An 18620-nucleotide genomic window follows, 5' to 3' on the forward strand; every position below is an offset into this window, starting at 1 on the left:
CAGAGGTTAGGCCCTGGCCTGGCGTCCCGATCGCCGTCTGAGTGGACGCTTTACCCAGAGAGGCCCACACGGATTTGCCGGTGGCGGCGTCCAGCATGGGCTGCTTCCTGGCGATGCTGACTTTGATGTGAACGTCTCCCACCGTGCTGCCGTTGAGCTGAGGAGACAGACCTCACGTTAAATATTCACTTCGGCTTGAGCTCCGAGAGGAGAAATGTCCATGATGAGAATAATAATCCCACGTTCCACAGCTGAGAACACTTTGAGCTCCATCAGCTGTGAATCAAAATGATGTGAGAACCATTTACTGACAGGTTCAAACAGCAGCATCATGACCTTCCGCCACAAGCCACTAAGGGGCGCTCACGCACCACCACTCATTTCAGCTTCATTGCTGAGATTCAAGTCAAACTCATCTAATTCTGGGAAAACATGAAACTCCAAGTGGGCTGGAACAGTTAAAACATATTTTAATGATCTATAAATGATCAATACTCCAAATGTTTTCCCCTGGTTGATGTGCCATGAAAACAACACTGTTTCCTGCTTTTATTTTCAAAATTGAAACCAAACACGACCCCGGTTTGTCTTTTTTCCCCCACTCTTTTTTTGTCGATACCTGCACAAAGATGTGAAACCGTCTTTCTCTCTTCAGGTTCATGTTGTTAAACGTCTCATAACTTCTGCTGCTGCCTGTTTTTACAAACTCACCCTCACTTCAGGCTCATGCTGCTTGTAGCTTCAGATAAAATGGTAAAAAAAAAAAAAAAAAAAGTATGCAGGAAAGACAATTCTGACACCACAACTTGAATTTACAGATAGTTAAACTTTTCAATTTTTTTTTATCATTTTAAATATGAATTCATCTTGCTTGTGTATTTTCTGTACAGACACAGTGAACGGATCTACAATAATAATGGGGAAGGATAAAAAGGAAAACAATGTTAGTTCCTTGATATAGTCAACCTCTTTGTTGTTTTGAATTTGAAATTACTTCCAATAAAATAATTAATATATAGTCAACTTATGGCGATCTAACATGAGCTTTCTCTATTTAAAACATAATAAAAAGTTCGAGCACCACCACTTTACTTCAAATTGCCATTATTTTTTGTGTTTTGGGAACATTGTGTCTATGTTCAAAACCAACCTCAGCCACAGCCGCGTCTGCAGACTCCATCTTTTCGAAGGTGATGAAGGCACAGCTGCGAACAGAAGCGGGAGAGTCAGGAGCGGCGTTACAGACGCTGCGGGACGCCGTGTGAGCGCCGTTCGCTTCTGGAGGTCTCATACTTGCGTGGGTTGTCCATGGAGAGGTCGATGATGTTCCCGTGCTGGGAGAAGGCGGAGCGCAGGCTGTCCTCCACCAGCCCCGAGCCGTAAACGTAGACCGTGTTCCCCTTTCGGACGCCTCTGCGCTCCGGGTACGAGTCCGACCCTGAGGGCAGCAAGAGAGAGGCGGAGTTTTACTCTCAGTACCCGCCGTGCACGCTCATTAAAGACCGGCTGGATCCTCCACGGTGCGTGGTTACTGTGATCAGAGCTTTAAGTACTCACGTCTGAAGGGTCCATCTCTGTCCCGGTCTCGGTCCCGGTCTCGCTCTCTGCTGCGGTCCCGGTCTCTTTCACGTTCTCGGTCCCGGTCTCTGTCTCTTCCTCTTTCCCGATCCCGGTCCCGGTCTCTGTCCCGGTCCCTGTCCCGATCCCGATCGCGATCCCTCTCCCGGTCTCGGTCTCTCTCCCGGTCCCGGTCTCTGTCCCGCTCCCTGTCCAGGTCCCGGTCCCGGTCCCGGTCTCGGTCTCTCTCCATGTCGCGGCTTGATGACATGCCGCCTCCATCATCCTCGTCCCGGTACCGATCGCTGGAGCTGACAAAGCTGAGCGGAACAAACCGTGTGAGACGAACGAGCAGATCTGGACCATTCTGGTCTTCTTTCTCCTAGTGGGTTTTGGACTTTACCTCTCATATAAAGATTTCCTTTGGGCTCTCTTTCCAGACTAGAAGAAGCACAAAAATGAAGTCACACAAATTTGCTTAGATTTATATTGATCCAAAAAGCCTTAAATTGTATCATTTTATACAAACACAGCTTGTTTTAACACTTATTAAAAGAACACAGATGAGGACTGGACATGAGTCAAGAAATTAAAAAACATTTTCATAAAGAAAAGTTTGATTCTTTTCTCTCCTCTGTTGAAAGTGATTCACAGCAACAGTTGATCACTGTTTGTGATTCTGCAGCAAAAATACTGAATACTTTAATATTCCAGAAACCAACATGAATTCAGAGGAAACATAAAAACATCCAAAAAGAGAAGCAGCAGAGAGACGATGTTAAAAAACCTCAGGTTGGTCTTCGTCTGTAGAAACACTCCTCTGGAATGGTAAGAAAGCAGGAACTGGGCCTTTTTCTGGGTCCTGTGCCAGCAAACAAACACATCAATCAATAGAATTAGAGGAAAGAAAACTGTCAAAGAAATATGAGACTTCATGATTTTGTTTAATTCAGTAGGATTAAACAAGAGGAAAGATCCACAGAAACACCAAAGTAATTGTGTTCTTCATCCTTTGTTAATATAATTCTGTGGCCTGCATACTAAAACACGTCACCTTCAGTTTGATTTCCAGCATTCGAGAGCGCTTAAAACCGGAATTCTTGTTCTCAGATTTGATGGCACTGATGGCGCCCGATTTGATGAGCATCTTAGCTTGTTCTGTTGCTGTGGCGGTGTCAACAACCGGCTGATCTGACAGAGCTGCGACAGAGAAGATGTGGTGTTAAAACAGTAATATGCACTGATGATCAGGAAAATGCAAAGCATTTAGTTTCCACTATGAAATGACTGATGGTGCGTTAAGACCAATCTTTACCAATGTGTTGTAAACATCTTTTTTCATCTCTTTCTGAAAATTTTGGTGAGCTTCCATGACTGTATGTATGCAGCCTGACAGCAGTTTGCAGATGACAGAGTGAGTTCTTAAAGTTAGAAAAACAAGAAAGACATTTGACATAACTTGACACATGCTCTGGGTGCTAAGTGAACACAAAATGTCTCTGAGTCTTGGGAAAAAAAGCCAAAAAATCAAATACACTGACTTCGTTTCAAGCCACTCTGGTTCGTCTGATTTGTTGAACTCTGCTTCTTCAAAGCGAGCAGCGCCTTTTTCTGTAAGGAAAATTCAAAACACATGAGAGACACTATCAATCCAGTGTTTTCCTGTGAGGTTACACTCACATCTCAGGGCTGGAAATATATTTCACAAATCCAAACATCAGAACAGAATTATACTATCCCAAAAAAATCTGCAGAAATCAGGTGACAGAGTAATTTTTTTTTTTTTTTTTTTTGTGACAGAACTGCATTTCTCAGTTACTGGCATCTTTCTTTGTGACACTAATGAAAATATCTGAAGCTTGAATTAGCTAAACACAACCAGAGAAACAGCTGAAGGAACACAAAATCAACAACAACAAAGCAACATTATTGTCTCTGCTGAATATTAAAAACATTGTTTGTTTTTGCCTTCTCAAGGACGATAATAATAATTATCCACAGCAACATTCAATTAAAAACAGAATTGAATTTTTAAAAAGTAAACAACACAAATGTACATTAATATAAAAAAGAGATTCAATGCATTTCCCAAGGGATCAAAAAAGTATCTCAAAATCTTTTGATGATAAGAAGTCATTTAAAATGCAAGAATAAAACACAAGTAATGGAAACTTGCTCTAGAATATTGTAAAAGCAGCAGGCAGTCATTAAATGAAAACTTGAGCACTGTGATTTGTCTTTACAGATTTTGTTTGCTATAAAATTATCAATAAAACAAATCCTGCAAAAATGTTGTACCAGACCAGATGTATCCACAAAGACAAGGAGCGGTCACTTTCCAAGGATGAAAATAGGCGAGGTAATGTCTTTTCATGTACAGAGTAAACATAACTTGCACGATCATAACTGTAAAAACAATCAGTGTCATGTATCCTCCCTCTTTTGATGAGGATCACCAAGTACCTTTTTCTTGAGTTTGGCATATTTCTTCTGCAGTGCCTCCTCTTCCTCTGTCAGTGAGCTAGGAAACACCACCATGATGCCAGCACTGCAACACAGACAACAGCAGCTTGTAGTAAGTGCAGGTTGAATTATGCATTGCTTTATTTAATCACTCTAAACATTGAGTGCGCGGTCTCTTAACGCTGCAGCTAGCACGTTAGCTAATTAATCTTTTTACACCAAAAGACAAAGCAATTTTGAGGCTCAATAAAATGCAAATGTGGTTCAACTTCTTGGCACCTAGCTGAATTGTTCAAAACAAGTGTTTCAAAAGACTTCTGACGATATGTATTTAATTGTTTTTAAAATTCACTCACCGGAGGTACAAACGGCAACACAGGCGCGTGAATATGACGTAACAGCCGCGAACGCTGTTTTCTAAATAATTATTTAAAAAAATATTTTTCTGTTATGACATTTAAATTAATGACATTTATATTAAAATTTAGATTAAATCATTCCATATCAATAACAAAAATATTAGAAGTGCTTTTTTTTTCCCAGCGAGTTTCGTTTCTCTTCTAGCTTGTTGGTAGCTACTTCCGGTTGTCACTGTCAACAACTTCCGTTCTGACAGTGGCAACTTCTCCGGCAACTTTAAAGCTTGTAAAGCTTTCTTTTGTTAGAAAGGGGCCATGGAAAGAATTCGTAAGTGACATTTGATAGCAAAGCATCTTTGTGACTAGTTGTATCTCATCGACATGAGTTTGATTGTCCTGACCCGGCTCTCTGTGGTGATGTGGCTAACAGAGCAGCAGCTCCATTAGGAAAGCCTCAAGCTCTGAGATTTACTGTTTTAACCGTATCTCTTCAGTGTGTCTTTTCTGTGAGCAATCGATTATATGACATGCTCATGTCGGACTAAGGCTGAAGGCTAGTGTTTAAATGGTTACACCCTGCATGAATGTGCCTCATTTAATTGTGTTGTTTCTGTGCATTCATGCGCTTTGTGTTGTTTCTGTGCAGATGTGCCCCCTGTGGGCCCCGCAGACCTGCCCCTGTCCCTGCTGGAGATGGGATGCTCCGGCAGGTTTGAGCTCATCACACATCCACTGCCCGGCCAGCCTTTACCTCCACAGAGCACTGTGAGTACAGGCTCAGTGTGACCTAAAGTTTGTATTAATGCTAAAGAAGAAGTATACATAAAATGTAAAACAGTAGCTGCAGTGACTCTCTCTTCTAGTGAGGTTCACCACGCCAGCACTGTGCAGCCTCTGACCTATAACCCTTTCCATCCACCCTTGAAAGGGTCACAATTCAAACTTGTATATATTAAAGTATTCATTCTGTGATTTCTTTGCACAGCTCCCACATGGTCTCCCTCCCACCAGCCTGAACCTGGAGACTGAAGTGGAGAAGCAGTTCTTGAGAGACCCTGCCTGGCTTCCAATCCACAGCACAGACTTTGCCTTCAAGAAGTTTCTAAAGTATGTTGTTCCATTGCAGGGAGTAAAGTCTGCTAATCGTCCTTCATGGCCTGTTTCAGGGGACAGTGCAGTGTCACTATAAAGGTTTCCATGTTGGAGTGTTGCTGTGATCATGAGATTCGCCAGATCTGTATGGAGCAACATAATTACTTTATATGTTTATATGTTATTCTAATGTGAGAATAATAAATCCTTTTTATCGAATGAGGAATCAAATTTGGATTTTATGATCTGTAAAAGAAAGAACACCTTTAAAAAAAAGTGAAACTGTAGGAAAACATCGGACTCTTCAGTGAATTTGTAGTTTGTGGAGATATTCTGTTATTTACCGTGTTTTTATCCTCATCAGGGTGACTCATCGTAACACAAACGCCGACTCTCTGCTGAACTGCACCCCGTCTCCGCTTCATTCTAGCCTCTCTGTTGTCAGAGATCCAACCACCGGGATGCTGCTCGACTTCACAGAGGTAATACTATGACGATTTTCCCTTTTAACCCCTTAATTTCTTATCCTGTTTCTGCTGACAGGATTTGATGTGCAGTCTTCTCATAACCATAATGGAAACTGGAGCCTGATTCAGCCGCCTGGGTCTTTCCCTTCATTTGATCCATGTCTAGGTGCTCCTGGAGAACACTGACCTCTCAGCCAAGAACTCGCTGTCACTGCAGCGGCAGCCTGGACCTCCGTCAGAGAGCCTCAGAGGAAGCAATACCAACTACCCCTTTCTCCCCGGTATCAATGAATGATTCAAAGCCGTTTTAAAGCTGTGTCCAGATGTTTGCTGCTCCTGTGTTTTCACCACCTGTCAATGTACTTGTGCTGATTTTCACAGGAGGAATGGAAGAACTGACTCTGGACCAAATCAAGGTGAAGTCCGAGCTGGAGGAGGATATAGACTTTGAAAACGGTATTTATTATTTGCATTTGAAATGTGAAACATGTCAGAAATTGTGTTTTCATGTTAACATTTTGTCTTTTCTTTCTTTTTTCTTTCCCCCTCTCATAGATTTACTGAAAGTCCCTCCTGGATTTAAAGCTGGGATGGACTTCACTGACAAAGGTTAGATGTCACACTACCTCATAAAAAAATAACAAGACAAACATATTGGAAAAGCAAACAAAAAGATTTCTAGCTAAGAAACCCAAGCAAGACAAAACACATTTATAAATGAAAATAACAAAATCCAAAAATTAGGGAGCAATCCAGCTGAAGAAAGAGAGCAACAACATATGACCAAGAAAACTGTGCAACAAGATCTTTTGATGTTTTGTTTAGCATATTTAAAATATAAATAAGTTATAACTGTGTTTTAACTGTGTCTGTTAAAGAGGCCAGAGTAACAAAGCCAGAGGTGAACCTCATGTCTCTGCTGGACACACTGGAGGACATCAGCGACTTACAGCCGGAGGCAGAAGAGAAGGAGGACGGAACAAGAGAAGAAGCTCCAAAACTGCCCAGAACAAACAGTCTGGAAGATCTGGGCATTCAGGTAAGAAGATGATTAATTACATCTTTGTTGCAAATGTATAGAACATTAAGAAAAGCTTCAGGGCTTAGACATGTGCAGTATTTTTGGTTTGTATTGAGTTTTTTAGAGTCATGGCTCTGCAGACCAGCTTCACGTTAATCCAGTTCTCTCCCTCTGTCCTCAGGACGCCGCGTCTCCTTCGTCTCAGCCGCAGAAATCAAAAGACCAGCAGTCAAAGTCAAAAGAAAGCCCAGAGGCCACCAAGAAATGGGCCATACCCGTGGACATCACGTCACCCTGCCAGGATTTCCATAAACGGATCCCCAACCCGGCTTTCAAGGTGGGAACTGTGGAATCGTCCAGGCACCCCGGGCCGCGGCGTCCAGTCCGTTTCCTGTCCGTTAATCTGTGTTTGCGTGACAAAGCGGCTCTCTTCTCCGCCCCGCTCTGCTGCAGTGGCCGTTCGAGCTGGACGTCTTCCAGAAACAGGCTGTGCTGCGGCTCGAGGCTCACGACTCCGTGTTTGTCGCCGCTCACACCTCAGCGGGAAAAACCGTGGTGGCCGAGTACGCCATCGCTCTGTCCCAGAAGCACATGACCAGGTGAGTATCTGCTGCTCTTAATCACTCCTGGCTTCCTTCTGTATCAAATGACATCTTCCTGCTTTTACTACACAAAACAAGTCGCTAAAAATGTTCTGCAGTTTGAGTATTTTTGTGGGGGTTTTTTTCCAACAGGACGATCTACACGTCTCCGATCAAAGCTCTGTCCAATCAGAAGTTCAGAGACTTTAAAAACACGTTTGGGGACGTCGGGCTCCTGACAGGCGACGTCCAGCTGAGTCCTGAATCCTCCTGCCTCATCATGACCACAGAGATCCTCAGGTACAACAGAGACTCTTCATTCTACTGCAGCAGCCACATGTTTTCTCAGCATTTCTGAAAGAAAGATGATCACTTCTGTTCAACTCATCATTTGATTCTTTGACTCTTTGTAAAATAGAATATTGTTTTCTTTTCCGATCGGTTCTCTCTGCGCTTCCTCTCACAGGTCGATGCTGTACAACGGCTCGGAGGTCATCAGAGACCTGGAGTGGGTGATTTTCGATGAGGTTCACTACATCAACGACGCCGAGGTCGGGGAGCGTCCTCCAGATGAAGGCAGACACTGTGGTTGAGTTTTTCCCATCTCATGTGTCTCGGTCGCTGTTTCCCTCAGAGAGGAGTCGTGTGGGAGGAGGTTTTGATTATGCTTCCCGATCACGTCAGCATCATCCTGCTCAGCGCCACGGTGCCCAACGCGCTGGAGTTCAGTGAATGGATCGGGTAAAGCAGACAAACATTGCATCAACCCTATTTTATTCAAACTGTTAAAAGTGAACGTTCATCAGCCCCTTTTTTAAAATCCCACAGCCGCATAAAGAAGAGGCACATATATGTGATCAGCACGATGAAGAGGCCGGTGCCGCTGGAGCATTACCTCTACACTGGAAACAGCACCAAGACTCAGAAAGAGATGTTTCTGCTGGTGGACGCGTCTGGAACCTTCCTCACTAAAGGGTACAGCTTCGTCCGTGTTGATCTTCACGAGATGGTTCACGATCCGATCAGGTTCACAGCAAGATGTCCGTTTGCCCCGCCCAGGTACTACGCAGCCGTCGACGCCAAGAAGGAGCGAACCAGCAAACACGCCCAGTCCTTTGGCACGAAAAGCACTTCTCACAACACCACGGCCAGTCAGGTGACTCGTCCTCAGCCTCCCCGCCGACCTGCGCCTCTCAGACGCCGCCTCCGGCGATCCGCCGCCTCATCTCTCCCGTGTTCCCCGCAGGACCGAGCGGTGTGGCTCACCCTCCTGCACTTCCTGTCCCAGCGGCAGCAGACGCCGGTGGTGGCCTTCACCTTCTCCCGGACGCGCTGCGACGAGAACGCCCGCTCGCTGGACTCCATGGACCTGACCTCCTCTGTGGAGAAGGCGGAGATTCACTCCTTCTTCCAGAAGAGCCTGAGCCGCCTGCGAGGCGGAGACCGGCAGCTGCCTCAGGTAGCGAGCAGCCGCACGGCCCAGGGTTCACTTCCTGAAGCTGACAGACGCTCAGAATTTCAACTTCTGCATGAAAATGTCATTATAGCCCAGCATCAGGTCCTTCAGAGAGAGAAGCGTGAGCCGTAGTGTTTTTATGAAAAACTAACAATTAGTCAGCAAAAACATCAAATCAGTCTTCCAGTGTTATTTTCATTCATGTGTAGTTTCCCCCATTTACACCCTCAAACCGAACAGACTGTATTCAGATTTCTGCAGGAATTTCAACTTCAGTGAGTCTTGATTCTGCCATCAGCTGATCGCTTCTCTTTCCTCGGACCACTTTTGATAAATCCTGATGTCTGACAGAACGGGAACGCCCCACAATGCTGAGATTTCCAAGATGCTCTGACCCAGTCGTCGTCAGACTCACTTCAGTCCTCACACTGGCTCGTTTTTCTTCTCATAAAACATCAAATTAGAGGGCAGAATGTTGACGGGCTGCCTGATATATTCCACCCACTAACCGCTGCCATGATAAAGAGATAATCGGTGTGTTTTACCCACTTACGGTTGGTTCAGGTACTTGCGTCGACCGGTGTGATGGCTGATGGGGAATCTGATAACAGCGGCCTGTTTTTGTTGAAATGGTCAGATTTTGCTCATGAGAGACCTGCTGAAGCGAGGCATCGCCGTCCATCACAGCGGCATCCTGCCCATCCTGAAGGAGGTCATCGAGATGCTTTTCTCACGGGGCCTCGTGAAGGTGACGTTTGGCCTCATTTTATTCATATATTTAAAAAGATCAGAAGCTTTCTGAGGAAAGGGCTGAATAAATTGAGTAAATGTTCACTCCTGTTTGCACGATCTTGTAATGATTACATTTCAAGTCCAAATTTGACTGTCAGTTTTTAAACAAATGTTTTAAATTGTGGTGCTGTTTGAAGACATTGCAGGTTCCTCCTCTTCCTCCTGCAGGTGCTGTTTGCCACCGAGACGTTCGCGATGGGCGTGAACATGCCGGCCAGGACGGTGGTTTTCGACAGCATCAGGAAGCACGACGGGACCGGCTTCAGAAACCTGCTGCCAGGTCCGATCCTCTCCGTCCAGCATCCGTTCTCCTCCTTCAGCTCTGAGGCCGAGCCAGAGTCCAGGGACAGACGGCATCGCCCTCATTCTCTCTCTTTTTATCCCAGGGGAGTATATTCAGATGGCGGGCCGGGCGGGCCGCAGAGGGCTGGACGCCACGGGCACGGTCATCATCCTGTGCAAGGCGGGCGTGCACGAGATGGCAGATCTGCACGTCATGATGCTGGTGAGGCTCTCCGTGCTTAAAACCGTCCACGCGGGTTTATATATCGTCTGGTATGAAGTCTCCTGGTAACCGACTCTTCCTCCTGTTTATCTTGGATGTGATTCAAGGAAGGTGTCGCACGCCGAATTATTCATTTAACATTTAATGATACAGCTGAGTGGGCTGTTTTAACTCCATCTCCCTCTGTGCTTCTGGTTCCAGTGAGGCCTTCAACACAAATACTCTCTTTTCATCCTTTTTTTTTTTTTCTTTTCTCTGATGGGACGTTTAGCCTTTCAATGCAGGAAAAATCCAAACCTCCTCGTCTACAGATGGTGTCAAATTATTTCAGGCATCAACAGAGCTGATGACCACAGGTGGAAAGTGGTCCTCCAGTACGACTGCCGTCACATGTGTGTTTGTAGTAAACACACTCTTCAGAGTATCCATTTCTTATTAACTTCTGGATGTATTTACTCCTGTTTTTAATGTTTTTGGCTGTAAACATGCAGATCAAATGGTTTGAATAATCTAAAATGTGGAAGTACTCAACTGTGACTTTGTACATTACTTGGTTAAAACTGTGTTCAAGATTGAGGGAATTCATAAAGAGAACAGCAGTAATATACTCGAGATTCACCGAGAGTACATATGAGCCACATCAGAGGGAAATCAAACCACAGGATGGTTTCTAGGTTCATCACTGACAGTGAATTAGAGATGCGCGGATGGCTCATTTTTCCATCCGCAACCGCTTCTTAAAATCTCTATCCGCCTGCACGAAAGATTTTTTATCAATTTTCAAAACCGAACCCGCCCGCCATCCGCAGAATAGTGTTTTGGCTATTAAAATGTTGCTTTTTTTATTTGAGTGCTTCAACCGCAACCCACCCGAATGTCATTAAAATCTTAATTTTTCGACACGTCATCCGCCCGATCCGCGGTTATCCGCGGGCTCCGCGGGTGCAACCGCAATCCGCGCATCTCTGCAGTGAATACATGAATACATATGTTTAGTTTCTGTCAAATTTCTAGAAAAATCCTTGTGATTTGTGGTGGATTAGCTTTTTGCAAATAACACATCAGGTTGGAAAACGGTATTTAATAGTTGAACACAAACTATTTTTTTGTTTCCAGTGAAAAATTCATCTCAATCATTGAACATGTTTGGCCTCAAATAGTGTGACATTTCCAATTCTCACTATTCCAAATGTATATAAGGGTCAGAAATCTAAAAACACACAGAAGAAAAGTGCAGTCTGATAACGGTGTGAGTAAACGGAAGTGACTGAGCCTTGCTCCTGTTGTTCGTCTCAGGGTAAACCCACCGTCCTGCAGTCTCAGTTCAGACTGACCTACACCATGATCCTGAACCTGCTGCGAGTCGAGGCGCTGCGAGTGACCGACATGATGAGGCGGAGCTTCTCCGAGAGCCACAGGGACACTCAGGTGAGCCGCCTCTCGTTCCGTCCTCACTCTCCATCCCGCGTTTCCCCTGAAGTCACGATGGATGAGCGGTGGTCTCCTCCTCTCTGCAGGCCACCGAGAAGAGGATCAACCAGCTGAAGCAGGCGCGCTCGTCTCTCCCCGTCCTGGACACGGAGGGTCAGCTGTCCGACCTGCTGCCGTACTACCACACCGTGACGGAGCTGCGCACCACCATGGACACCCTTCAGGTTCGCTGGCGCGTGCACGAGCACGTGCACAAGCCTCAGTGGGCCTGGCGTTGACCTCCGTTGTGATGTTTCTGTCGCAGCGGGCCATCCTGGAGTCTGTGAACGGGCTGAAAGCTCTGTCTGTGGGCCGAGTCGTCGTGGTCAACAACAAGCAGCACCTCAACGCTTTAGGAGTCATCCTGCAGGTACCAGGGGGTTTTTACCCATCAGCACAGCCATGCACTGGACTTCAATCACCTGCTTTAATCCTGGATTATCGCCTTCATGGCTGGGCTGTTGGTGGGATCGGTTTCGTGTTGTGTGAATGTAAATCTGAAGTAGTATGGATGTTGTAAACACACTGAGGGATTAAACATATTTTTAGATGTTTTCCTTCCCAGTTCCCTCTCCAGATTAGCTTTTGACAGGTAAACACTCGTCTGTTTACTGGCAGCTTGAAGGAGGAGGAGGAGGAGGTGAAGCTTCTGCTTCACAAGTTCAACAACTTAAGCTGCAGTCGCTTCAGTTTGAGATGTGAGGTTATGCGGAGCCTTTTCAGCCTGGTCTGGCTTGTAAACGGATTCTAAATAAAGTATCAGAGTCCTGTTATAATTTCAGCTCATCTATGAAAATAGTTTCTCCTGTTTTTTTTTCCTTCTCTCTCTTGACCTCTCCCTCCGTTTTCTGTCTGTTCCAGGTGTCCAGCGACTCTGTGAATCGCACCTTCACAGCTCTTGTTATCTGTGAGAAAGGCAACGAGGAAGGAGAGGAGCAAGGCGCCGACCACATGAGTTTCCCTCACCTGTACAACACGGCGCTCTTCATCCCTGAAGGTGTCGGCGCCTGTTTCCCTCAAACCTTCATCGCGTTGTGTTCAGTGTCTTCAGGCTCTCGGTGGAAAACCCTTTTCTGCTGCTCCGTCTCGTCCTCCAGGTCCCTGCAGCCACACGGTGAAGAAGCTGAAGCTCCAGGACATCTCGGCCATCACGGTGAAAACCCTCAAGGTCATTCCGGACCGGATCATCGACAACTACAACAAGAGGCAGCAGCCGCGCTTCAAGTGTGTGAACGTCGCCGTCGGGCGCCGCGCCACGCCGCGCCGACCGCCTGCGTTCTCCAGCCTCACGCTCCTGTCACCTCACCTCGTCCTCAGGCACGACCCTCCCGGCCAAGCCATCTCCACGGCAACGCAGGAGCTGCTGCGACTGGCCGAGGCCAACCCCGGCGGCCTGGCCTCGCTCGACCCCGTCAACGACCTCCAGCTGAAGAGCGTGGACGTGGTGGAGAGCTGGATGAGGATCCACGCGCTGCGGGACAGTCTGAAGGAGTTCAACTGCATCCACTCGCCCACGTTCGCAGAGCAGGTGTGTGTCTGTGTCTGTGTGTGTGTGTGTATTGTCTAACCGATGTGTCTCACAGACTTCTCTCCTCTGTTTGTTAATAGAGCGAACACGTTGCTCTGATGCAGCAGAAATCTGCAGATAATTCACTTGATAATCTAACACAACACACTGATTTAGTCATTTTAGCCTCTGTAACAGTTGAATTTCTTCTTTATGTATTTTTTTAGCCTCTCATTCACATACCAGATGTGAAATCCAGCAGTGTGTTTTTCACTTTTTTGCAGAAGCGTCATGATGTGTTTGTACTGGTTACAGGACTTTAGTGAGATTTGAAGATTTCTGTGTAAAATCAGTGCATCTGTTCTTCTTCACCGTCAAATTAACTTCATATCTTATGTTTTAAATGTATCCCACAGTGTTTGCTGATAAAAACATCCGTCCACGCAGCTGATCAGCATCACAGCCTCTCTTTTCCCATCACACCTTCCTTCTCATCTCTTCCCCTAATTTTCTTTAATTTCACAGTAATAATACTCGTGTTGTCCGCAGCGTCTCTCCAGCAGATCAGATGTGAGACGCTCAGCTGTTTCTGTAATCGCTGGAGCTGCAGCTCACCGCCGTCTCTCCGGCAGCGTGTGTGTTATTGGAGCCATCTCACACACGCGCCGGCGCTCTCATTACTCTGCGTGATAAGGAGCTCTGCAGCCTCTTATCGGCCTACATTCACAGCCGCCGTGTGTCTTTATTCCACGTGGTGGGGATTAGAAATCGATGCTTGACGATGCGAGCTCGTCTCGTGCCGCTGCAGCGCTCTTTGTTTTGTTTTTTGTTGGGTTTTTTTCTTGGTGACTCTGAAATGGAGCCAGGCGCCGCAGCTCTGCCGCCGCACGCTGAAAATGAAGAAACCTGTGTGTGTTTCAGTTTGCTCGGGTTCAGGAGAGGATGAAGGTGGAGGAGGAGCTGGAGCAGCTCATGTTCCTGGTGTCGGATCAGTCTCTGACGCTGCTGCCCGAGTACCACCAGAGGATCAAGGTTTGAATCCCAGCTGCTTCTGCTTTTTTCAGCAGGAAAACTCATATTGAAGAGTCTTTAGTTGGAATTCTATAATCACTGAAGAAATGAATGATATTTACAGGTCTTTACTCATAACTAAATGCTCTATTTCTCGTGATGTTGGTATAGAGCTACAAAATTACAGACCAGTTAGGCAACCTCGTGTCTTAAAAACAATGGACAAATATCACAAATAGTCAACTACTTACAGTCCTTCAGCAGTTATATATATGTATAGTACTTAAATTCTCTAAATAGGCTTTAATCTCCCCTAAAAGACAACTTCTCTAATGAATATCAGCACTTCCACTGGGTCTCTGTCTTCAAGCACAGTTTTTCCACATTTTTAAAAATATTTTTAAGATAATCAAATCTTGAACTGGAGATACTAATCCTTAGCAAAGAGGAAGAACTTCATGTTGATATACATGGAGCTAGTTTTTCGCTAATAGTTTAGTGTTTGCTTTAGGTTAATTTAGTTAGGTTAACTTTTCTCCTCTCATCCAGAAATCTTCATTAGTTTTAGTGACGGCCTGATGAAGCTTTCAATGTTTTCAAAGACTTTTAAGAGAAGAATCTGTTCTACATTTGTTTTCTGTAATAACGCCTGTTTGAGAGTTTAACACTTTATAGTCACCGATTACCTCAGCCTCATGTTTTGGGACACGTGTGTGTGTGTGTGTGTGTGTGTGTGTGTGTGTGTGTGTGTGTGTGTGTGTGTGTGTGTGTGTGTGTGTGTGTGTGTGTGTGTGTGTGTGTGTGCATGTGTGCAGAGCTGTGTGATGATGATGCATGAGATTGAGGCGTGTGGGAGGAACGATGCGTCTGAAACACCTCCGCTCTGAGAGGATGTTAAAACATAAAAATAATCTGAGGCTCAACAGGAAGCGTTTCTGACTAAACACGATCCAGACTAAACTAGTCGAGACTCCGTAACATCAACCACGTAAAGAAAAGAGGGCTGGAGATGCAGAGATATCTGAGATGAATGGTTGACTGTAAGCTGAGTGAAGACCCCCCCCCCCAGGTGCTCCAGTCCCTCCAGTACGTGGACGGCAGCGGGGCGGTGCAGCTGAAGGGCCGGGTGGCCTGTCAGATCAGCAGCCACGAGCTGCTGCTCACCGAGCTGCTGTTCGAGAACGTCCTGAGCCCGCTGGCCCCCGAGGAGAGCGCCGCCCTGCTGTCCTGCCTGGTCTTCACCCAGAACACCCAGGTGGAGCCGCACATCACCAACACGCTGCAGGAGGTGAGCGCCGACAGTCACACACTCTCTCCTTCGCTCTGTGTGTGTGTGTTTGGAGCTGCTCGGACATGAAAGTGCTTTGTGAGTGCTGAATTAGTGATGATCTGAGTCGCTCTGGCTGCGACCTTCTGCACCGCGAAGAGAAGAAACTCCACGCTGCAGTTTGTGAGACAGATTTTTCTGAACGTGGATGACAGTTACACGACCGGTCACTCCTCAGGACTAAGAGTGTGTGAGTGTGTATGAGACAGTTTTTATTATATCCTCTCACCAGTCTCTCTCTCCTCCTCCTCCTCCTCCTCCTCCTCCTCCTCCTCCTCAGGGCATTGACCGTGTGCTCTCGGTTGCGAAGCGTATTGGCGAGCTCCAGATGGATTGTGGGATCCCGCAGACAGCTGAGGAGTTTGTCGGCCAGTTCAAGTTTGGCCTGACGGAGGTGGTGTACTGCTGGGCCAGAGGCATGGTGAGGGTTACCTGTGATACTTCTGTTTTCTATTGATTTATTCATTTTGAGTAAATGACAGATCGTTGCAAAGAAGTCAAAGTCAGGAGATATCAGCATTTCTTCACTCCTGTCTTCATGCCAAATGGCGCAAATGTCAGTGAAGATCTCCTCCTGCGGGAAACCTGAGGCGGACTTCCTCAGAGAAACTGACTTGGCGTCCCGCTTCCCCGCAGCCGTTCGCCGAGATCGCCCAGCTGACGGACGTCCAGGAGGGCACGGTGGTCCGCTGCATCCAGCGGCTGGACGAGGTGCTGAAGGAGGTGCGGCAGGCCGCCCGCATCGTGGGAGACTCCGTGCTGGGGAGCAAGATGGAGAAGGCCTCGCTCGCCATCCGCAGGGACATCGTCTTCACCGCCTCGCTCTACACCCACTGAGGCGAGGTGGCGGAGGAGGAGGATGTGAGAGCGAGCCCAAGTGCCTGCAGCCAAGTGCGAAAGGTGTGAGCGCGATGGAGATGCATGGAGGAGGTGGAGACGGCGTGCATGATGAGTGCCTACAGAAACATGTTGATGTTTACATGAACAATCTCAAATGTGAAGGAGGGACTGATTTTTAACCTACAGACCAAATGTCAGACAGCAGGGACCGACATGAAACCGGGATTGTAATTTATTGTACAGTAATAAAAAAAAAAAAAAGAAAAAACGTTCTCTGTGTTGTTTGTTTGCATCCTTCAGAGCTCGTTTGACTTTCTGACCTCCTGATTTCTGCTATTTATGCAAAGCAGTTCAATTGTATTTATCAATCTAAAAAGACAGGCATAAACAGAGATGGTAATATGAGGCTAAAATAATCTAAATACTGTTCATATGAGAGAAAATTCTATTTTCTAATTCTAAATTCTAAGTGTAAGTTGAAGATGTTCATGGAGAAATCCTCTGATCAGGACTGTATTTAATGTTTCACAAAACCCAGGAATCTGACTCCGGTGTCTCTGTTCTTTAAGAACAGAATAAAAAAAGGTTAATGAAGGTGAAAATGTGGACATCTTAAGATCGTGTTGTGTAAAAGGACGTTCTGGGCCACATTCAGGAGTGAGTTTATGCCAACATATAGAAGAGAGCTCTGTAATGTGAATAGTTCCTCTCAGCAGCGTCGCTCCCTCGTTAGGATTACTGCACATGCTTCTCGTCAAGTCATTGAGCTTTAATCAGCTCTGGTAGTTCATCATATTTCATGTAGTTAGTTGTATTTAGTTTCTTCTGTCCACATCCTGCCATGCTCCTAACTAGTCATGTTTTATGTTTCTGTACGGTTTACAATCTCACCTGGCATTTCTGTGTGGAGCCTGCATGTTCTACCTGAGCGTGGATGTTTTCCAGTGACTCCGCTTTGCTCCTGCAGGTTGATTTGTGACTGTAAGTAGCCTGAAGGTCTGAGCATGAGTGTGTGTGTCTGTCTGAGTTGGGTAGAAGATGAATCAATCAATCAATCAATTTATTTTTGTCTAGCCCAGTATCACAACAACAGTTTCCTCAGAGGGCTTCAAGATGTTACATTGATTGGTAAAAATAAAAACAGTGAATAAGCATAATATTAATATGTCAAATTCACAGTAACGAGACAAAACGAAGCAACCACCGCCTTAGACCCTCACATCCGGCAAGAAAAAACTCCAAAAACCCAGTGGGAAAAGAAGAAATCTTGGGGAGAACCACAGTATGGAGGGATCCCTCTCCCAGGGACGGACAGCTTTGGCAACAGCTGGCATGAGACAATAAAAAGTAAAGCCTAGGACTATGTTGAGTTGACTATGTTGAATGGATGCATGTCTCTTGTTTCTTTTGGCTCGGTCTTTCATGTGCCTCACCCATGTGGTCATTGACTCTTTCCACCTATATCCAGCTCAGCCCTGTCTCCTGGTGTGTGTATTAACTCTGTCATGTGTCGTGGTTCATCTGTGAGGTTAAAAAGTCGTGAAAAGCCAGAACCCACCTCGTGATCATGGACTCAACACCTGAGTCTCATATTAAGACAAAGAATTTGACCTGAATTATGAAGCAAGACTAAAAGGCTGATGTCTCAGCAGGATTTGGAGACATTCAAAATGTAATGAAAGTACATGTAACAGGACAGTAGTGGCCTCCAGGTTAGAGAAGCAGACTTGGAATTTGAAGCCTGCAGGTTTGAGTTGGTCAGTGAGCGCGACCTCTGACCCCTGACTCCTATTGCTGCCTCCAGCTCTGCGGCGCCCATTACTCCTGGGCGTGTTTTTTATCTTAACATGTACATCACGGACTTAAGAGAACCATCATCATGATATAATGACCCACAGGTTTCTGTTCTGTTCTGGTCTGATGGAACTTACAGATGTTTAATAACCAATACTTTAAAAATGACCAGATATCTGCCAATATGCATCTATGATTATTCACATATAGGGAGCATCTCTAAGCAAATGAATCAGCTGACATGCATTTGGTCCTATAATCTAACTGACTGTTGTAATAACTTTAATCCTTTTAACTGTCAGAGATATGTCATTATTAGGAGAGACAGCTACATCCTGTTTATTCAAGGTCATCCACTATATCGCTTTTCAATACTGC

The 18620-nt window shown here is 45.8% G+C and overlaps 2 protein-coding genes across 4 annotated transcripts in view; one reads left to right on the forward strand and one right to left on the reverse strand.

Annotated features, from left to right (window-relative positions):
• Positions 1–4420, reverse strand: part of nelfe (negative elongation factor complex member E) — an 18077-nt gene extending 13657 nt beyond the window's left edge. For 2 of the 3 annotated variants that reach the window (XM_030120504.1, XM_030120503.1), the window contains exons 1-10: positions 4377–4420; positions 4021–4105; positions 3099–3168; positions 2612–2757; positions 2345–2419; positions 1961–1998; positions 1558–1877; positions 1294–1438; positions 1151–1205; positions 55–157 (exon numbers count right to left, since the gene is read on the reverse strand). In XM_030120504.1, coding sequence (XP_029976364.1) covers positions 55–157; positions 1151–1205; positions 1294–1438; positions 1558–1877; positions 1961–1998; positions 2345–2419; positions 2612–2757; positions 3099–3168; positions 4021–4095 — 1027 coding nt within the window. In that variant the 5' untranslated portion in view covers positions 4096–4105; positions 4377–4420. Of the gene's footprint in view, positions 1–54; positions 158–1150; positions 1206–1293; positions 1439–1557; positions 1878–1960; positions 1999–2344; positions 2420–2611; positions 2758–3098; positions 3169–4020; positions 4106–4372 lie in introns of all 3 variants that reach the window. The other variant, XM_030120505.1, reaches the window with a different exon arrangement.
• A 178-nt stretch (positions 4421–4598) lies between these two features.
• On the forward strand, positions 4599–16694 carry skic2 (SKI2 subunit of superkiller complex). The gene is made up of 29 exons (XM_030120494.1): positions 4599–4707; positions 5026–5144; positions 5365–5486; positions 5836–5953; positions 6105–6219; positions 6320–6394; positions 6494–6547; positions 6817–6977; positions 7141–7296; positions 7413–7558; positions 7694–7840; positions 8007–8091; positions 8175–8281; positions 8369–8515; positions 8600–8696; positions 8787–8999; positions 9634–9744; positions 9957–10068; positions 10175–10293; positions 11590–11721; positions 11811–11948; positions 12029–12133; positions 12625–12760; positions 12861–12987; positions 13081–13291; positions 14192–14302; positions 15351–15569; positions 15889–16029; positions 16245–16694. The coding sequence occupies exons 1-29, from the start codon at positions 4695–4697 to the stop codon at positions 16443–16445; spliced, it is 3738 nt and encodes a 1245-aa protein (XP_029976354.1). The 5' UTR covers positions 4599–4694; the 3' UTR covers positions 16446–16694.
• The last annotated feature ends 1926 nt before the right edge of the window (positions 16695–18620 follow it).

The sequence above is a fragment of the Salarias fasciatus genome, chromosome 22, assembly GCF_902148845.1.
Source record: "Salarias fasciatus chromosome 22, fSalaFa1.1, whole genome shotgun sequence".
NCBI lineage: Eukaryota > Metazoa > Chordata > Actinopteri > Blenniiformes > Blenniidae > Salarias > Salarias fasciatus.

Coding starts and splice junctions, on each gene's coding strand:
- skic2 (XM_030120494.1), top strand. Junction 5,145..5,364: donor CTTTACCTCCACAGAGCACT/GTGAGTACAGGC, acceptor TTCTTTGCACAG/CTCCCACATGGTCTCCCTCC. Junction 7,841..8,006: donor ATGACCACAGAGATCCTCAG/GTACAACAGAGA, acceptor TTCCTCTCACAG/GTCGATGCTGTACAACGGCT.